This window comes from Sabethes cyaneus, chromosome 3 (genome assembly GCF_943734655.1).
Source record: "Sabethes cyaneus chromosome 3, idSabCyanKW18_F2, whole genome shotgun sequence".
Lineage (NCBI taxonomy): Eukaryota > Metazoa > Arthropoda > Insecta > Diptera > Culicidae > Sabethes > Sabethes cyaneus.
In genome coordinates, this window is record NC_071355.1 from 169,485,488 (window position 1) to 169,507,457 (window position 21,970).

A 21,970-nucleotide genomic window follows, 5' to 3' on the forward strand; every position below is an offset into this window, starting at 1 on the left:
AGACAATGTCGACTAATAGTTTTAATTTCCGTCATTCATAAATGAAAATAACTGACGCAAGGCATTGTCGTTATTCTACAGTCAGGAAAACTTGCCTGACCTGCAGAAATTTTGTAGAATAACATTTGTCATGCCGTCCTACACAAATCCATGCGCGTTAGCTTCGTAAACATTGTTGTGATTTTTAATTCGGACGATGAAAAATTTTGATGGACGGATTTTAAAACGGTACGCCGAATTTTAGCAATAAAGTCAGTTGCGTAATTTCAATAATGTGCTTTAATAGTCGCTTTTCAGTGATTTCAAAGTGCAGAGATCGGAAGGTAAGTATGTTTTAGTCAAATCAGCACAAGAACATTTGGAGTATTCATTGAATCCATCCAACAAAAGATGAAAATTAGAATGGCTTTCCTTATTACGACGGGAATTAGAAAAAAACCCTATGATATTCAAACTCAATATCTATAGAACGATTGAACTGTTATCAAGAGCATTTCCTCGTGAAATCTACTAGAAAAATGATAAATCTGAAGCTTACATGACATTTTCCGATTTGAATGAGACTTTTATCATAGTTTCGGCGAAAGAAATAATAATTTTTGCTCAGGTAAATTGGCCAGTACGACTGACAATATTATTTTCAAACTTTTTCGAACGTGATTTAATATATTTGAAAGGCTTCGCGGTTATTTTATCTATATATAAAATTGACTACAAGGATCAACTTGTTTCATATCGTCATCATACACGTCATATACACGGGCACATTAAAATGGGAATCGCAAAGCGTATTCCGCTTGAACGCATTTTCAATCGACCCTAGCGCGCCGAGCTGCATATTTTGCAACGTGACAAGAATTTACATATCTCTACGAGTGCTTTACATTTATGCAAAAATGACCATTTAAAATGATTTTTCTGCTTTGGCCAGCTTCAAGGTTTTAGGCTTACTATACACTCTTTTAAAAAAGATATTTTTTCTGTGGGTTCCATTGAAAGCTGATTTAAGACCGGATTTGAACTGGAAGTCGTTCCAAAAGTATATACTAAGAACGTTTATAGGAAGGAAAGCTTGAAAAAGAAAGAAGAAAAAACTGGTAATGGAAAGGAAACGAAAGATTAATTGCGCGCTGCATCCTTCAGCGGCGGCAAAGGAAGTTCCGAAAATGTCCAACCTTCACCTAACGTAAGATTCGAATCAAATGAAAGGAGATTTATTTACGGCATGTGCATATACCTACCTATGCACTGCTTGTCGTTGCGCGGTGACGCTCGCGGAAGCTAGAGAGAATTATTGGCTTTTGATTATAGGTTCTCCATTGTTTGGTCGCCCAATCGTACCTCTAAAAGCGTTCCGAAGCGCTCAAGTAATCTATAAATTATTTTATAAAGAAAGTTGTGCACCGTTGTATATATCATTATTTTCATGGATTTGATTTATATGTTTATGATAAAGAAGATATTTTCGAAACTGTAATTTACTTTATATGGTAGGTAAGCGATTTTTACACGTTAGGATAATAATTTTATTAGGATCCTTCAGGCAAATTGTTGAGTATTTTCAAGCTGCGGTGTTTTTGATCGATATTGAATGCGTAATGAAAAAAAACGTGACAAATTGACGGGCAACGCAAAGCATGGGGCCAATTTGGCATACATTTATTTTGGGCCAACCATTTGTTTTACATACTATTAAGGAAAGCTTTCATAGTTTCCTGCCAATAGATTCTACTTTGTTTTCTGATCCACTTCATCATGATAAATAGATATTTCAGACTGGCAAATCACAGAATCAGTGAGCGGTGAATGTATAGAAATTTGCAGAGAATACGTGCTATTATATATTTAGGATAAATATGACTAATGTAGCGCCTATGCTTTGCTTTTATGTCGTGTTGTAGCCTTCTCAAAGAACGACGCTGATTAAATAAGCCAGTCGTCTTATATTCGAGTCTCGGGTGGACGAGTCTTTAAGAGTAAATAGGATCGTAGCATTAGCCCCGCAATTGTCCTGTACTGCCAACCAGAAGGTCAAGTTTCGAAAACCTTACCTAAATTGGCTTGCCGCCCGAAGATATAGCCAGATGTGAAGCTGTGTAGTAGTAGTAGTAGTAGTAGTAGTAGTAGTAGTAGTAGTAGTGGTAGTAGTAGTATTAGTAGTAGTAGTAGTAGTAGTAGTAGTAGTAGTAGTAGTAGTAGTAGTAGTAGTAGTAGTAGTAGTAGTAGTAGTAGTAGTAGTAGTAGTAGTAGTAGTAGTAGTAGTAGTAGTAGTAGTAGTAGTAGTAGTAGTAGTAGTAGTAGTAGTAGTAGTAGTAGTAGTAGTAGTAGTAGTAGTAGTAGTAGTAGTAGTAGTAGTAGTAGTAGTAGTAGTAGTAGTAGTAGTAGTAGTAGTAGTAGTAGTAGTAGTAGTAGTAGTAGTAGTAGTAGTAGTAGTAGTAGTAGTAGTAGTAGTAGTAGTAGTAGTAGTAGTAGTAGTAGTAGTAGTAGTAGTAGTAGTAGTAGTAGTAGTAGTAGTAGTAGTAGTAGTAGTAGTAGTAGTAGTAGTAGTAGTAGTAGTAGTAGTAGTAGTAGTAGTAGTAGTAGTAGTAGTAGTAGTAGTAGTAGTAGTAGTAGTAGTAGTAGTAGTAGTAGTAGTAGTAGTAGTAGTAGTAGTAGTAGTAGTAGTAGTAGTAGTAGTAGTAGTAGTAGTAGTAGTAGTAGTAGTAGTAGTAGTAGTAGTAGTAGTAGTAGTAGTAGTAGTAGTAGTAGTAGTAGTAGTAGTAGTAGTAGTAGTAGTAGTAGTAGTAGTAGTAGTAGTAGTAGTAGTAGTAGTAGTAGTAGTAGTAGTAGTAGTAGTAGTAGTAGTAGTAGTAGTAGTAGTAGTAGTAGTAGTAGTAGTAGTAGTAGTAGTAGTAGTAGTAGTAGTAGTAGTAGTAGTAGTAGTAGTAGTAGTAGTAGTAGTAGTAGTAGTAGTAGTAGTAGTAGTAGTAGTAGTAGTAGTAGTAGTAGTAGTAGTAGTAGTAGTAGTAGTAGTAGTAGTAGTAGTAGTAGTAGTAGTAGTAGTAGTAGTAGTAGTAGTAGTAGTAGTAGTAGTAGTAGTAGTAGTAGTAGTAGTAGTAGTAGTAGTAGTAGTAGTAGTAGTAGTAGTAATTTTTCTTCTGGTATCCATGTGCAGTATTAAAACTCGTTTTGGTTAAAGTTTTCACTATATAGCAAGTGGTGCTTCATAAGCTACGAAAATCATAATTAAAATAACTTATATTAGACTTACTTATTAATAAGGCCGTGTGGCTTCTCCGTCTACCCAAAACCATGTTCATGGTTCATCCAAACTTCCAAACCAAACGTCCAAACTCCATTCTTCTGCATACCGCGCAAGATTGTTCTTAGCTTTCGTGTTTCGAAAATTCCAAGCACTCGCAGGTCCTCCTCGGTAAAACGGACGAATAGACCAGATTTGTTGAACCCCGCGTGTTGATATCTGCTCGGTCATAACACCTTGTAGCGCCATGTTGAACAGCAGGCATGAGAGACCATCACCTTGGCGAAATCCTCTGTGTGACTCCAATGAATTCGATAATTCACCCGAAATCTGGACACAGCACTGTGCACCATCCATTAAAGATTAAATCAGTTTCAAGAGCTTTCTAGGGAATCCGGATTTTCGGTTGCTGGAATCATATGCAGCTTTGAACTCAGCAAACAGGTACTGCGTGGGAATCCTGTACAGCATTAGTTCACTAATTGCACGAATGAGGCGATCCAAATTCCAAAAATCCAAATTTCGTTTTTTAATGGCACGATGGCTGCCAATATTTCTTGTAAAACGGAATTCCAAATTCCAAAAATCCAAATTTCGTTTTTTAATGGCACGATGGCTGCCAATATTTCTTGTAAAACGGAATGCGTTATCACCGTAAAGAACTCTTCACATGCACTCACACGTGCACTAGATGTTGGGAAAAACATTCAACTCTTCACAAACGAACCACAAGCTTGTCCAACGTGTCCAATTCGTCAGAGTTTAGTAAAATTTGTATTGATTTGTTTGTAATATATCTACGTAATGCAGAGAGAAAGAGAGAGAGAGTTTTTGTTTTTATTCGGTAACGCTGCATTCTTTTTATTAGAGTGGTTTTAACTCAGAGGGTGATTCACTATGGCTGCAACCACGTAGGAAACCACGTGTGGTTTGACAAATAACTGCTTTTAAGTTGCACTATCATGCAATTAGCGCACGAATGCTGTATTCAGCTTTTTTGGAGGATTTGTCGCAGTGCAAATATTCGATCCGTTGTTGATCGTTCTTTAACGAAGTCGGTTTGATAAAGTCCCACAAATCTATCGCACGACAGTTTTCACACCAGTAGTACCTATGGTTTGCTTTTTTATACTCTTGGATACTCTTGGCGTATTATACTCATGGAATTTTATCTGTCAGGCTATCATCAATGGTTATTCTGTTTACCCCTTAAGTCGGCCACGCTTTGCCAAACCAACTCTCCAGTACGTTTTCTACTTTACCATTAAAATCCCTTCACTTATATCCTCTGTAGTTGAATTTGGAGATGGTCATTCAAGATCACTCAGTAACTGCCAACTAAAAAATTATTGTTACGCGTGCAGTGTGAAGTGTTGCGCCGACATTGGCGTAGCTAGGAACTTTCCCTGGAGGGGGCCTAGGGGGTGCCTTCCAAAAATATGAATTTTGATTATGATCTTGTTACTCTGGCTGTCACCGATAGCACAAGGTTTTGTAGGGAAATACCAGGCGGGCTTGATGGGGGTCCGCGCAATTACCAGATAAGTCGTGAGTACAACCTATCCGCGCATCACATCTTTATTGATTTCAAAGCAACATACGATACAGTCGATCGAGACCAGCTATGGCAGATAATGCACGAAGACGGTTTGCCGAATAAACCGACGCAACTGAGCAGAGCTACATTGGAGAGTGTTGTGTTTCGTGTGCATCTCGGGATACTTTCGAGTTACTTTGAGACGCGGCGAAAGTTGGGACAAGGTGACGGCTTATTTTGCATGCTATTCAACATCGCACTTGAAGGGGTGATCCGACGAAATCGGAATCTAGAACAAGTGTTCTAAACGTAAATGCGGCCAAGACCAAATACTCAAAGGAAACAAACGCGTGACTCTCGCGGACGGTAACTGTTAATGGCGACGAAGTAGAAGTGGCAGATGGGTTCATGTATTTGGGATTGCTGGTGCACACGGACAAGTAAGAAGATCTAGTTGCGCATTTAAGCGGGAAATTAGGCTTCCTTAGCCCTCCGCAAAACACTAGGCATACGCTATTTTCGAGCGGAAGATACTGCGGACGATATTTGGCGGAGTACAAACTGAAAGCGGAGAGTAACGGAGACGTACGAATCATGAGCTACAAGCACTGTTTGGAGAGATTGCCATCGTCATCTGGCGAAAGTCAATAGGCTACAGTGCAACGAAAATAGTTCTCTTTAACAGGGACAGGGAGGCTCAACGTGATGGCTCGACCAGGTCGAAAGTGATTTGCGACTTCTGTGAGTGGGAAATTTGCGACGAGGGGCCCAACATGTAGTTGAATGGAGACGAACGCTTGAAACAGCATGAACCGGGGTGGCTACTAAGCTACTGACGACGACGACTACTACGCTTTTGCTATGCCTAGTGAATAAGAAAATATCTACACAGCGGGAACATATATACTGAGTTTTTTCCCGGTTTCCAATTCCAATGAGGAAAATTTCTGGAGGGGGTCTGCAGAATTCTGGAGGGGTCCTGGTACCCCAGGCACCGTCTCTAGCTACACCAATGCTGACCTAACAAAGTATGGTTTTTGTAGGGCGTCTTAGTACATATTTGTCTCAATAATAAGATAATTTTAATAATAATTTTATGCAGTAGATCGAGATGATGCACACTGAGGACTATGCCATTTTCTACTGTGCGAGCGATTGCGCGTTTTAAGCTAATTTTTTGTTTATCCAATGCTGACAAATGAAATGGTTTTAGTATAGTAATGATTCAAATTAGTCGGCAAAGTTTATCAAAACCGACAAAGACCCGCAAAAGGCTACGCTATGAAATTGGTTTAAGTTCCGTGGTAAGTGCCACAGATGCACAATTAACTCTGATTATCTGTGTGAACAAGTAATGCGCTCAAATGTAGCACCATAAATTACGGTTGAAACCAGCTAACTGGGTCAAAAGGGAACACCTTTCCTTGACCGCAACCACTCGAAAACTCTCGTTTGCCAAATCGTGAGTAGAAAACGAAACGAACACAGTACAACGGAAAATTTTTTCCTCGTTATCGATCGCATACCGAGCAAGTTTAATCCTTTATTCTATATTATCAGTGTTTTTTTGTCCGTGCTAAAGTAGATTTTCTTTTTCCATTGCAAATTGTGCCCCGGCTGGATGCATGACAATGTGTTCTCTGTGCTCGCGCTTGGCACCGTTACCGACATTTGGACATTACCTTCTTGCTGGCGTATCACTGGAGAACAGAAGTAATTGAGGAATGGGGATGTTATGACACCGAAATTCGACTAACATGCGGAAATCTGGAATCTAAGCTGGCAATCCTGGAGGCAAAGTTTACGCCTCGATGCAGGACAGACCGTGCCGAGGAGTGTGTTTACGTGGACGAAAACAGGTAAGACTATGTTGCCGTTTCTAAAAACTTTTTTGATTGTTTCCTTTTTATATTTTACATTGTAACCCTCAAACTCTCCCATAACAAGCTAATAGGATAATTGATTGCCTAATTTGTAGGCCTTATAGAGAAAAAAATTTACCCAGTCTCGACTCGCTCGTTATACTAATGGATTGAAGAAAGACTGAATATTTAGTTGAGTTTCATTATTGCATCGTCTCGAATGACGAAGCGGTGAGTTGTGTTTAGAACAAAACATGACCTTGACCTTGCTAGGTTATGTTTATTCGATATTTTTCCTCAGAAATAAAATGGTACTATTGTAGTGCTTAGCAACGAGCAGTCTTCTCTTTTTCCTCCACTGTTTTAGTAGGAGTTATGCACAATGAAGGACAATTCTAGGACACTAACAGATTTGAGCGGGTTTGTTTTGTTTGCAAAGCGATAGCGAGAGGCTGCAAGATGTAATGTTTGCAGCAAGAATAATTGCTTGCGCACCGGTTGGAAACAAAAAAATTTTAATTTAAATTTAATAATTAAACTGGTGTTAAACCGTATTATTTCGAGAAATATAAATGTTGATGCAAAAGACCTTTAAACCTCATCAAACCATTTCATAAAATGGAATGTAGATATGTGTGGGCGACCATCTGAAAAGTCACAGTAGCCCGTTGAAAGCAGTGGAGAAATTTAATGAAATTCTCAAGTAATATGTGGAAACTCGACTGTGATTGGATATATTTCCATCTAAATCTTATTTTCTGTTATTTTATCTTTTATTATTTTATTTTATTCTATCTTATTTGATCTTACCTTATCTTATCTTATCTCATCTCAACTCATCTTATTTTATCTCATCTCATCTTATCTTATCTTATCTTATCTTATCTTATCTTAGCCTCTTCGTAAGGATCTCCTTTGATTAATTCCCAATTCCTGCTTTGCAGGTCCTTTTTATCAGTCTGCATCTGCATATTGCTTGCCAAAAGCAGGGATGGCACAATCACTTTGACTCAATTCTGGGGTCAATCCCGGCGTAGTGGTTAGCATTCACGCTACTCACGCCGAGGACTCGGGTTTGAATCCCAACCCTGCAGAAGTCACGAATGACCCAAGCTGTTAAAGTAACTATAATCAAACAAACAAAACAACAACAACTCTGACTCAATTCACATTCATTTGACAGTACCGTCTCGATTGATTGAACTATTGAAGAACTAGTTATTATCTACACCGTTTCAGAATAAAGTTGGGGTGTATCTTTTGTATTTACGGTGCTACAATGCTAGTAGCTCATTAGTAGCCAAGTGAACGTTCACTTAGCTAATAACGAGCTACTAGCATTATAGAGCCGTAACTACAAAAGATACAGTAAAACATTATTCAGCAAAATTGTAGATAATAACTAATTCTACAAATGTCCCAAATAAAACTTTGTCAAATTTCGCTTGGCTGAGACGGTACTGTCAAATGAATGTGAATTGAGTCAAACTGATCGTTCCATCCCTGGCCAAAAGTAGAATATTTTTCTTAAACTTCGATCTTATCCATTTTGTTTTTTTTTTCAATTCGTACTTATTTTGTATATTTTCATCTTATTTCATGTATTGGAAACGCTTTTTTAATGGTGTTATGCTTATTTTCCTTCCTTTTTGATTTAGTATATGATGAAATCTGACAGAAAGCCCGTTTCTATAAAATACTATAGTATCCGGAAGCACTTCTGTCATAGTGAGTAGTGCTGCCTTATGCAGAGCCCACATCCTTTTTTCATACTGAATTCGGCATTCACAAACAATGAAGCTTCCTGCCAGGGAAAGTTTATTGAAGTGGTACTGGCTCGAGGTGCGTAATGAAGCCTCTTGCCAACCGGAAAATTTTAACTAGTTCCACTATGTACCTAACATACTCATACACACCCTCGCTTCGTGCTAAAATTGGCTTTACCGGCGATGAAATCTCTATCTGTGGCTAGTTTTAAGAATGGTAGGGCAACCAACCTATTTTGGTCCCCACCGGTAGCTGTACATAATTTGGATTTGATTTTACTGTAAGGGCTCAAATTATGTACAGCTGCTGATAGGGTCCAAAATACGTTGGTTAGTCTACTGGTACGAAGTACGTAATGAAGCCCTTTGTCCATGGGCAAATTATAATTAGTCTCCGTACTTCCAAGACTCTAGAGTGCCAGATTGTAAAAGTAGTTAAAAAGTAGTAAAAAAAGGAGGAGAAAAAGGTGATAAATAACGACACTCAAGAACGCACAATATGCAGTTCGCTCAATCCATAACGAAACTGCAAAAAGAACGAAGTGCGAAATACAAAAAATACATCTGGTCATTATCACATAGTCATCTATGAAGCCGTTGTTTAAGCGATGTTGCGGTTATGTCAAAGTGGAACAAATCTACCACCGTATAAGGATTGCTGATGTGCGACAGCGTTGGTGGTTGGTTGGCATCAGGTAATTTCGCTATGGAAAAAAAATCCTGATGAAAACATATAGCCTATGCGAATACGCGGCGAAGTGTACCTGAGATAAATCTCAGCAATCTCTAAATAGATTTAATATTGAAGCTTTAGTGCATTTTCTGAATGCCGTTGAACAGTTGTTCTTGATGCCTGGCTTATTTTAAGACCCTGAGCCTTTCACCTTGAATATACCTCTGATTATTGCCCAGCGACACTTAATTGACCGCTATTGGTGGTACAGTGGACCCCCGTTCGATTGAACGATTCCTCATGCAAACTAACGGGGTTAGCTTTTAATTTGAACAACTGGTAATCCTAAATATGCTGGAACTTGTGTGAACTGGCAGTTGGCAACTGGCAACTTGGCAGTTGCAGGCAACGAATATTTCATTCTCCGATCAGAAATGTAGAAACCATACCTAATCGTTGGGAAAACGCATTGTGAAACAGATTGAACACGCTAGATCAGTTCAAACAAATGGTGTTTATGTGCATTATCTGCATAAGCAAATGATGTCACATTGAGAATGGCATTTGAACCATTTTTAATTTGCACGTCGTGCAAACCAACGGGGTTCAAATTAAAAAGTGTTCAGATTAAAAACGGTCAAACGAACGGGGGTCCACGGTAGTCAGGTGAACAGTTTGGTTGATTGATGTCTTATTCGACGTATATGATGTTGCTTTCCGAAAACCATTGCAGAAGTTTTATTCAACAGTGCACCAGGGTAGACATGCCCAAGTATCAAAATTTCGTGGTTTTCAGGGCAGTATACGATACAGGCGAGTGCGAATAGCTATGGCAGATAATGCACGAGAACGGGTTTCCTACAAAACTGACGCGGCTGATCAAAGCTACCCTGGAGCAAGTGAAGCTTAGCTATCCTGAAGCAAGTGATGTGTTAGAGGGGCGCTGTAGCCGCAAGGTTACCGAGTCTGCTTTGACAAGCGAATGGTCATGGGTTCGAATCTTGGTAGAATCAGGCCATTCGATGTCAAAGTGACTTTAGCATGGGTTTATCCCTTCATACTGAATTCTATATTATCCCGATATGGCCTATTGACAGTCATTGGCGTAACTAGCGCTCATTTCTAGGGAGGGCTATAGCCCCGGATTTTTTTTTTTCGCCCGTTGTATTGGTCGGCCAAGTCAATTTTTCTAGGGGGGGCTAAATCTCTCCTAGGGGGGGCTTAGCCCCCCCTAGCCCCCCCCTAGTTCCGCCAATGTTGACAGTGCAAAAATGAAACCCTTATAGTAAAATGCACTGGTCTTTCCACGCCAGGGATGGCTATAGTTGAGGACTGCGCGCTGTCATGTGGAACGAGGTGGGTAAAGTAGAGAAAAGCATTGAACGAAGGGTACCCAATTACACACAAGCTCGCATAAAATTCAATAAGCAAGCATATCGCTCATTCAATAGCGATTATAGCAAAAATAAATGCAGTGTGGGTTATACAGCAAACACTCGGACGATATCACAATAGATCAACGATACTGGTCGCAGTGATAAGTCCATACAGGAAAAAAAAGTGATGTGTTACGAGCGTGTATCGGGGACACTCTCGACTCTTTTCGAATCGCGCAGAGTGTTACGGCAGGGGTATGAACTGTCCTGTATGTCATGTCCGCCATTGAAGGTGTGATCCGGCGAGCGGGCATCGAAACAAGAGGAACGATCTTCAGCAGGAGTAGCCAACTCTTAACCTTCGCATATGACCTCGTCTTTAATACTAGAAACGAATTGGCGACTAGTAGCCCAGGACCGAGTATAGTGGAGAGGAATTCTTGATATGGCAAGAGCCACCCCGATACTCTGCTGGTAGAAGAAAGTAATTAAGTAACTTAACAGGCAATTGTGTATGACGTTTGATCATTTTTTAATGTGAACGCATTCATATTACCAGGGTTTAGATTAAAAAGGATCAGATTAAAGAAAATCATATCTGTGGGGGTGCCTGTATATTGCCTGTATATTAGCAACACAATCATCAACATATACGCTAGCTGATATCCTTTTGGTCTATTGTTGAAATACAGCAGTCCCCCGAATAAGTCCATCAATGTGCACTAATCGTAATTTCTCAGGTTTCTTCCAATAGGTTTAGCAATTTTTGGTAGGTGCGAAGCTTTAGATAGGCTCTAACAATATGCCAAACAATCTGCTTGATTATTTATTAAGCAACTAAAAAACAGCGGTGGGCACACGCGTACCACCACCAAGCGATAAGTATTCGGGGCGTTACTATATAAGTATCATGGTTTGAATCATACAGGCGCTTGTTACCTGCTGCAAATAGAATGCAAATGGGCAGAAAATGGAATCAACGAGCTTAAAATGATCGCCACAAGCTCATCATTTATTGAAGCAATAACTCCAATTTAAAAATGTTTTATTTCTAGACAATGCAATCAGACCTTCGGTAGATTTTAGCAAATGAATTGGTAGGTATGAAAAACTTGTATGGAAAAATAGAGTTTCATCATAGTTCATTAATATTGTTCAGGCTGCCGTTTAATAGGCTGAAAATAAGTCTACCACCCATAGAGTTGCTGTATTCTAAGAACCAATTGTAAAGTTTATCTTGGCAGAAGTAGGGTAAATTGCCAATTGCGGCACAGTTAAGCTCTCGTCTACTGCAATTTAGTGTTTTTGAACGAATGAAAGCAGACTTTGTTGGCAAAACCGCTTACTATGCCCATCTGCATGAAATTTCTTACAAAACTGTAATACGTAAAATACGTTTTTTGCATAGCAACTCTACACCCAATTATTGTACACCAAAATAACCTTCAAATCTTATTATTGCACACCTCACGCCCAATTGTTTTGTTTGTTTTGACTTTTCCTCATTCTTACAATGGCATTACTACCAAGTTATTTTATTTGTGGACAAAGCTACTTACATTAACATACTTTAGGATTACATTAGCATCCATTATGGACTGGAAACCTCGTAATAAACGGTGAAAAACGGGAACAATCCCGATACGGAAAACAACGGTTCCCACGGCTTGCGTTGGTAAACAAAAAGAACTTGTGGCAATTTTTGTTATAAACTCCAATTTTATTCACGTATTGAGTATGGTATGTTTGTATCACTGCTACGAAATCCATAAAATATGTTTATTTGCATCTAACGTTCGGTGAAAGTTTATTTTGTAAATCAACTTTCTCAATGATTTTGACAAGAAAATCATTTGGTGAAGAGAAAATTGGGACACATGTAAGAAAATTTATAATTACGGTCAAAAATCACGTTCATTTACCGCAACAAATCATAACATGCGATGTATAATAAAATTGTATATCCGATGTTGCAGTCAAATTGTCAAATTACATTTAACATAATAAACCGTCGAGAAAAGGTGCAAACACCACAAAGTGTGCAACAAATGGGTGCTGCGCAATAATTGGCAAATTACCCTAGTTAGTTTTGAATGTGCTGTACGTTGTTTGATTAATTTTCAATACGATCTTCATTCAAGTATTCGTCTTACAGTATTATTATTAAAGCACGGCAACTAACAATTGATTTTCAAAACTTCGTATGCTTATTTTGAACATTGTCGTTCGATTAACATACCACCCAGAGTGATTTGAATTTACATTTGATTGTTTATTGACACCGGCGTCAATTCAAGCAACGGTGATTAGGCAACATTATTCACGGATGTAGAACCAAGTTTCGGTTGCTAATCGTATTGGATAAAGTAATGCCGCCGTTTGATTATGGTTGACCAGAATTTAAATTGTACTCTTTATGTAGTTCTACTCCAACGCAGGCGTCAATGATGGCGATTTCCTCTGCTCAGATCTAGAAGAATTATGCTGCCGCTGATTGGCATAGAGAAAAGAGAAACTAAACGAAAAATGTCATTATTGCTTTCTGCATAAAAAGCTCGAATTAATATATCTAGTAGAGTGACTTGGCTTTTCCTATATGGAACAGTTATTATATCATTGTCAGAAGTTTTGTGGATTTTTTTTAGAAAATATTTTCTTTAGATTGCTGAGTTTGCTCAAATTCTAATTAAAGAATGTTTGTTCAAATATTATGAACTTTTGAAATAAGCGATCTACGAAAAAATCGGAAAATTTATCTTAGAGTTTTCTGGGCAAATAGAATTTTTTCACACATTGTTTACGTTCATAAACCCATGAACTATGCCTGTGTACCTACAAAATTTCATGAAGGCTGTGTGATGCTTTTGAAAAATCCACAAGTCTGTTTTCAATACCTTTGCTTGAAGAATAGAAAAGTGCTCTGTATCGTGTTCAGCACACGTATCTGTGCTGGTAATTCTTACTCGTTGCTGAATGAATATTTGAATTTTATTCAAATCACGTGTGCGCGTTTATAGAATATCAACCCGGCGGCACCACAATTACGGCCGTTATGAAGGTAAATCGGAACGTCACTAAATTCATGTTCATTCATTCGAATTTTGCGTATTGCAATATCATAATATACCTACATACAAAATATATAATTCGTTACACATAAAATTATAAAACAAAAACTAAAATACACTTTTTTCGTTCTTCTATGCTTACAGTATAACCCACTCATTTTCCTCGAGAAAAATTGACAAGTTAACGCTAGAGGAAAAGGAAGCTGGCCAACGATTCCTGCAAACGTTGAGGCGAAATCATGAACACAAACGCTCCCGCGAGGAAGCAAGCCCCTCGCTTGGCGCGGTGGTCCATGCGGCTGGCTCTGCGGAGACAGCGAATGTCCGTACCGTGAAGGACAAGCGCAGCTCTTTGCGGAGCAAGCTGGAACACCTGATAGTTCGTTATTTGCGGCGGATTACCGATGGTGGTGGCGGTGGTGATGAAGAGACTGACGAAAGTGGTGGGTACGAGTCTTCCTCCTCACGCTACCGGCGTCAGGTGTCGATTGATGGCAACGGTAGTGTCATAGCTAGTGTCGGTGGAGATAACTTAACGGACGTGCCCGGAAATGAAGTATTGGGGAGCTCAGTGGAAATAACTTTGCTCACCAACAATGATACGGATAGCGGAAATGGCAGTGCAGTGGGTGATTCGAGTGTGTTTAGTGCGTTACCGATAATAGAAGAAAGTGTTGTGGAAAGTGTTAACGTGCTCTCTAGCACTGTTGTTGCAAATGTGGAAGATGAAATGTCGAAACTTACTGATAAAAATGATGAGAGTATAATTTCCTCAAATGACCGGTCACATCATGCGAAAACACATGACTGCAGCAGTATTCGAAAGCGCATTGCCCAGCTGGATAAGTTTGAAATACAGAAATCAATGCGAAATGATTCATTCCACGAGTACAATATACGCAACGCACTCAATTACAGGTAAAACAATATCGCTACTTTTCCGCATGAGCTACGATTTTGATGATGATTGATTAGAATAAGTTTTGGTCTTGGTTGAGTTGCTACAATCAAGATGACATAATTCGTTTGGATTATATTCGCTTTTTGTTTTGTAGGATATTGATCTATCTGATGGCTTTGAAAATATTGTTCCACGCTTTTATACTGATTAGTTTATACAAGCAGGGATGGATGGTTTTGTCCGATCATAGACAAATAGCAATCAACTTGCTGACATACATTTGCTTGATTGCATGACTTTAAATTTAATTTTTTAGGAATGAAAATTACCTGCAAAGTGCACTGCTTATGAGTGCAATGATGATTGCGTAGATTCATGACATGACGTTGTAGTGATTCATATGTCAAGTCATAACTTTTTTTCAATTAAACATGCACAAGTAAATGTCAGTGCAACTTCTTTTGATGATGTAGCAGGTGTAAGTATAGCTGTGCAATGTGATTCGCTTTGAACAATGAAAATTGCACATTTTCGTATATTGATTCAGGGAATTTCTGGAATTTTGTTTTTGTACATGCTATACTAATACGGATTAAGTAGTTTAAATAAAAAAAGAATAAATTAAGTAACGCTAAACTAAAGCGTCAACAAATTTACGTTGATTGTCATTGGGCCAATAAAGCCTGACTAAAAGTAAATAGAGCGCTTAGAACTATCTATAACTCGGTATTGGCGTGTCGTAGAAAAACCTATAAATGACTGGATTGCAGTTTATTTATGCAGCTTTAAGTTTCGCAGTGTTACATTATTGCATTTCTTCTGATTCTGGTTCTGATAAAATGTCGAACTTTTTTCTTAAAAGAACTCATCATGCCTTGCACAGTTGAAGATGGGATTGAATCTGCATGTTTCTTCCACTTTGAACACATGTTTTTAGTACTGTTGACTGTCCCCTCACTTCACCGAAGTTGTTGTTTGACAATTGCCTAAAATTCAGTCCACAGCTACACAAACCTTTCCGGATCATTGCCTTTTTTGCGAATTTATCAGCAAACATGAGCTTATATTTGCCTGGCACATCGTCACGCCCAGTTTGAATTAAAATTTTTGACGGGTAAGCTGCCTGAAATTCATTTTCACATAGGTTTCGTCGTCTATTAAAATACATGCCTTGAATTTCGTCAACACTTGCTCGTACAAACGCCTAGCGCGCTTCTTGGCTACCAAATTCTACTTCAAGTGTTGATTCGCATGGTTACTGGCACTGTAGCCTTCTCCGGCGAGGATATTCTACGTGATTTGACCGTACCTCCTAGCCATATCCCGGGTGGAGATGCCAGGATTGAACTCACCGCACCTCAATATCTTTTCCCACAGCATTCGATCCCTAGTTTCGGTTTTCTTAGAAGTTCTTTGCCGCCTTTCCACACTTAGGTTCTCCTTATAGCCTTTAGACTGTTGATTTAGGCATTTTTAGCATTTTCCACAGCTTTGGTCCAGCCCAGTCTGGATTTTCCAGGTGTTTGTGCAAGATTTTTCTACGTCGTTCGAGTTTCACTCTGTACTGCTCCACAATGTGGTGGAATGTTTTCACGAAACTTACACCAGTTGTTCTTCATAAACATGTAAACATAGTTTTGTCAAATGGTTCCAATTCCTACCACAAGGGACGTGCCGGTGGCACACGAGGGGCGTTCAAATTTACTTTTAGCCAGACTTCAAATAATAAAGTTTCATGCCCTTCAAAAGTATATCCGCATTTCTTATGAGCCCACACTTCCCCCAAATACCTAAAAGTAATATTTCCAATAGGTTTATCTATTATTATTAGTCATCAGTCTCTGAACATTTATTTAAATTTATAAATTCATGAAAGGCTTGATGATGGCGTCATACCGGAACAAGTGCGATGCATATCTATTCTGCACAGGAAACCCACAAGCGGCAGAAAACCAAAGGTATCTGATCCTAGAACTGAAGTCGAAAGTTCGACGTCAAACGTTGAAGTTGTCGAGAGACGTGGTGAAAATGGCAGCAGTTTCGTAATTCTATGTCCAAAACGAAAAGAATGGGTTTGAGTGGGTTGTTTGACAAGTTCTAAGGCACAAGATGCATTGGATCGCAACGCGAATGAAAATGTGCAAGCAAAGCAAACGATCAAGGAATCTCTACGAAAATTTACTGACAAAATACGATTGTGTCGTTAAGACTGATATACAAACTCCTGTCTAGATAACAATTGTAGGGTAAAGAACTAGTTTTAAGCATTCTAAGCGGGTCACTGATTGTTTTACCTTATTACAAGCGATGGGTTGACTAAATGGGGGATATCAGCATACCAATCTTCTTGCTATCTTCAGTTCTTCAAGCTGTTACCATTGGAAGACACTATTGTTGAGCTAAACGTTGGATTTTTCGCTTTAAAAGTTGGAGCGGCGGAACTAATTTTGAACAGACCGAACCTATTTTCACTCGCAAGGTGCTTTTTAAGCAATCCTGAAATCTGAATTTTTTTACGTCCCCTTAAAAAATCCCTCGAACTTTTCCCCCTATTCAGTAAGTTCGCGTTCCTATCCGCGACCTACTAATCGGCATCTGATGCGTAATCGGCATAGCGTATCGGCATAGATGCGTAAAATGCCATCTGTCTAAATTGTTTATCGGGGCATACACTCACCGCACCGTTCGGCAAACGGTATTCGTCGTCTCTATTATTCTCTGCTGTTCTTATGGGAAACTGCGAGTTTGACGTCTCACTCGCTGTTCATAAGGATGGTGGGAGAACAAAAGAGGTAAACATATAGCAGTACAAACGATCCGTCTCAGAGCAGTGTTGTCAAAGCAAATAACATTGAAACACATCGTTGCTTTATTAAATCACTGAGAAAATCTTCGAAAATTATTGAAAAAGCTGTCTTTTGTGTTGTTTTTAATAAAGAAAAATTAATTATGAACATACATTTCTCTTGACAGTATTGAACCACGTTTTCACCATAGGAGGTTTCAGTTAATTTCAAACTTAAAATTCTTATTTCCAGAACCGAAACAGTGTCTTGGCAACATGATAGTTCATCAGTTGTGCTGCAGCAGCTGCTAGTGGTGAACAGGTTCCGTCAATTCAGAATTTGTTTTCAGTTTTGTTAGAAAATAATAAAACTTTCGGCTAATGACAAAGCCTTAGATAATAGAAAAAAGAGACTGAATTATATGGTATGTAACAATTGAGTGCTTGACTTTTAGAGTGATTGTAATCAGTGCTGAAAAATGTGATGGATTCGTTAGTAGCGAGGTGGCGATTACCTTCAGCAGCTGAAAAATGTACGTTTTTGGACAACATTTTTTAATTCATCATATTTCTTGTCGGAAACCCAATAAATTGTGTTTATGTGAATCAAATGTATGGTTAAGTGATTTGTGAAGATGATCCTATCAAAAGATTTTGAAAATATGAATAAAAAAGTGCATTTTCGGCTCATTTATGTTCAACTGATTAAAATAGGTGACACTGCTTAACTCGTTCCTTACCCTATTTCTCACTCAATCGATAGAATGCACCGGTGCGAAATAAAAGGGCAATATGTCTCATGCTGCCATTTCTGGAGCAGCATGAGGTTACTTGCCTTTGTTGACTCGACTTTCGACTAGTAAACTGTAACTATTCAAGTTCGACCAAATAGTTAAATAGTGGTAAAACGACAATGACGACGCTATGGTTCACAAGGAGTGGAATCCGCTCAATAAATCTGAAGTGAAGGCCTTCTATCGAATACTGATCGTTTGTGATGGACCAAGGGTGAAGGGTGGAAATGTAAGCTACGAGAATAAATTTTAGCGAATATAGAATTTGGGGAAAACAGCAAATGTAGGGGAACAAGGGGCAAGACGACCACCCAGAGCAAAAGTGTCACTCTTCAGTTTTCCATGAAAACGACGAAGAATTTTAACATGGTTATTTTTTATGGTTTCTAAAGTGTCTTACAATATAGCAAAAGAAAGTTCATCGATAAAAAATATAAACTCAGATATTAAAATGATTTTGAAATTTTACTTTTTGAAAATTGCACAAAATGATAATGACTATGCCGAAAATAAGCATACTGAAATCTTATTTATCTTTATGTGTATTATTTTTGGTCTAACACATTAACTAGACCTAATTCTTATAGATAGAAGTTAAAATTCAACATTTCTCTACTTGTGGTCATTTTTCCCACCATAGTGGCTCTTTTGCCCCGTACTAAGTAATATCGAGCGAAAAAACATCTGAAACGAAAACGTTATTTTTTTTCTTTTTTTATATTATTTTGATATTGAACTCACTGAAACTGTTTAGATTATACCCTCATCTAAGTTTTAGGCCTTTTCAGGTTGAATTCACTTGGTTCTTTTTGCCCGTAATTAATTGAAAACAGTTAAGGTGTTCTTTATGCCCCGGGTCCCCCTAAATGATGATGGACCATATGCGAGGAAAAGTTCGAGTTACAATAACTATGGTGAGAAGTTAGGTTTCTGGTTGATGATGACCCAATTTTTCTCGTAATGATAGGATGGCAAATCCGGGCAAAACAGCACAGATCAAACGTATTACTTCGGGAAAGGTAGCAGACGTTTTTCCAGATACTTATTCACGCTAATTTCCTAGTTATCGACTCCAGCTGCAATTAAAATGTCGCTTTTCATAGCGAATTTTGACAGTTGCATATCCGGCTGAAGAAGCTGTTTTGTCTATCGTCGCAATAACTAACTATTCGTATAAGTCGACTGTCCGTTTTTTAGTTCGATGCATGATTGTGTGCAACATCTCGGATGGAGAGGTTAGGGTCCCGTTTGAAAGCATGCGATGACCACTCTTTTTGTCGTCGCAGTGTGTGATCCAGGCTTCCTAGTTATCGACGAACTTTCTCCGAACATTTTTATTACTCTTATTTAACATTTAATTTTTTTTATCTACACACTGATATGTTTCTGCGAGAAATGAATGACCAATACAAAACTGATTCTTTCTGAAAAAGTCAAGCAACAATGTGAAGTGGAAGAGGAAATATATAGTCAGCAGTTCCTGAAGCTTCTTTCTAGTCAGAACAATGTTTGCACTGCGAACGTTGTTAAGGCCCAAAATAATGGTTGCGATTACCGTTACGTTGTGAAAACTGTCAATTAGCTGCAACGTAAACAAGGTCGTAACAGAGCTTTTCTCATATCAATTATCGTGATCACGGATATAACGGTTCTAACAGAGTCTGTATTCACTAGAGGTGCACACAGATTAAATCGATAAAATTGATAGCGCGGCGTGTAAACGACATTGTGCTGCCAGTGTTGGTCAGCAGTCTCATTGTGTATTTGCCGTTATTTTTGGTTATATAAATAACTGATTACAACCCGTTTGATTCAAATACAAATGAATCCTTCGTTTGAGAAACCCACATGTGTTTTTGACACAATTGTAGGTAAACAACAAAAAACTGATTTTCTCGAAATATTTTCAACCCCAACTAAAAGAGGTTTGTGGAACCAACCTTTTTCCATAATTTGAGAAAAGATGTAGGAATCCCCTGTCAAAAATTCATAACTGTCAAAAATTCATAAAAATTAAAAGGTAGGGTTTCTCAAACAAACGATTCAAATATATTCATATATTTTTAATTCATGCAAATTGTTTCATGAGCGAGCGATTAACTTTGGTTAAAAATGCATTTTAAAGTCAATAATAAAACTTCTAAAATAAAATTCTATTTCCCCAATCTTCTTGGTGAACTTTGATTACCATTAAACGGAAATGATTAATTGTAAATAGATAACTACATATTCAGATTCAATCATGGTAGTTTCCGTGCTGTTCAAGTTCCATGACATCGACAATATTCACGTAGTTTTCTCGCTTTATTTACATTCCGTTGGCACGTAGTTTTCCCAGTTTTCGCTTTGCGTGACATACACTCCGGATTTTATTATACGAATTTGACGATGATAAACTTTTTTTTGTAATGCGCCAAATTTGCAAGGCAAGCTGCTGGAGAATGTTTCTGGTAGATAATTCGATTGAAACTCGGCAGTGCAAGTTGAAGGCAGATTGGTTCTCTCGCTCTGGGTGTTGCCATGTTTTGCGATTCATTCCGCATATCTGAATTAATGTGCTTTCAGATGTTTGCGGTTTGGGTGTTCGCATATAGGAGCAGGTTTTCCTACGGTTGGTTATGTTAAAAGCAAAAAGGTCAATTGTGGAAACATTTAACCTACATAGTGCCGAAGACTGTCGCAATCTGGGTCTGAAACCTTTTTGTTTCGTGTTCGCCGTACCACCGGTCTGAAATGAAATGATGATACTTCGGTTTAGTGGAGACTGGAGAGATAAAGAATTTGAATAAAACGCGCCGTCCGATGCTCGCAAAACAGCAAAAACATAACTAATTGTTGTGTTGCGGTTTGACTGTTGTTTCGTGACTGAAACATGATATCCGGTTTTGCACTGTTAGTGTGGCCGAAGGGTGCGTTTCATGCTGTGGTTGAATACAATCATAGAGTTTCAAAGGATAATGTTCAAAATGAAATCTATATCATAACTCGCCCAAGTAAGAATTAACTGATGTTTCAGTGTTGGAATGGGTAAAATTGAAGCATTGTAATACCGATGAAATATCACATGGTATTACGTTTTGATTGGGGCACTGTAGCCGTACACATTCGTTAGCTGTGTTCTACCTTTTTGTTTCTTTTGTTATTATTTATTTCAAATCTGACATTGCGTATATTTTTATTGTAAGAACTTTGCTATTGTTCTATGACAATTTGCTACGAGTGTTATCAGTGTAATTACTTGGAATGGTTTACTGAAAAACAGATTATCAATAATCGAAGTTTTATTTTAAGGTGCTGTACTTATGAGCCTCACAGTAGTACAATTAATGTACAAATTTTATCACCTAAAAATGAATAAAATACATTATTCATCTCGGCAGTTATCCTATGCTACTATCACAACATCTACTTGTACAGACGCTGCAATATTTTTAGAATAATACCCATAGATATCATTCTAAACTTAAACTTTAAAAGATCAATTTTTAATGAAAAAAACTTAGACGCTTAAACAATCAACTGGTACTGGAGAATTCAACTTTTATTTAAGGCGTGATTTAATTATTAATTTGAGTTGTATGTAAACTGTTACAATAAAAACTACAACAAGGTTAAAAAAGATTTGGCTATCGCGTGATTTCAAGATATTATTTCTTAACCTTTCGTTACTCGCGCTTCGATTTATAGTCATGCTAAAACCTGACAGAATTCACTCGAATACTATTGCCTCTTTTTAGTTGATGTAAAAATATATCTTTAAAAACGATTTGAGCTCTTGCTATTTACGTTTTATTTAATGGAAAAATATATGTCTGATTTTTTGTTACATGCTCATTAATTTATATGCATTTCAGTTTACGTCGAACGCACTATGGGGGATTTCCATACAAGCAGACGGACAAAAATATTTTCGAATTTTTTCTAGGATTTTTGACGTTTTTCTAGTTGATATGATTAAAATATGTTG

The 21,970-nt window shown here is 38.0% G+C and overlaps 1 protein-coding gene across 1 annotated transcript in view; it reads left to right on the forward strand.

Annotated features, from left to right (window-relative positions):
- Positions 1 to 21,970, forward strand: part of LOC128740407 (uncharacterized) — a 139,976-nt gene that overhangs the window by 2,026 nt on the left and 115,980 nt on the right. Inside the window, exons 2-3 of the mRNA XM_053835947.1 lie at positions 6,490 to 6,637; positions 13,668 to 14,441. Of these exons, the coding sequence (XP_053691922.1) occupies positions 6,490 to 6,637; positions 13,668 to 14,441 (922 nt within the window). The remainder of the gene's footprint in view (positions 1 to 6,489; positions 6,638 to 13,667; positions 14,442 to 21,970) is intronic.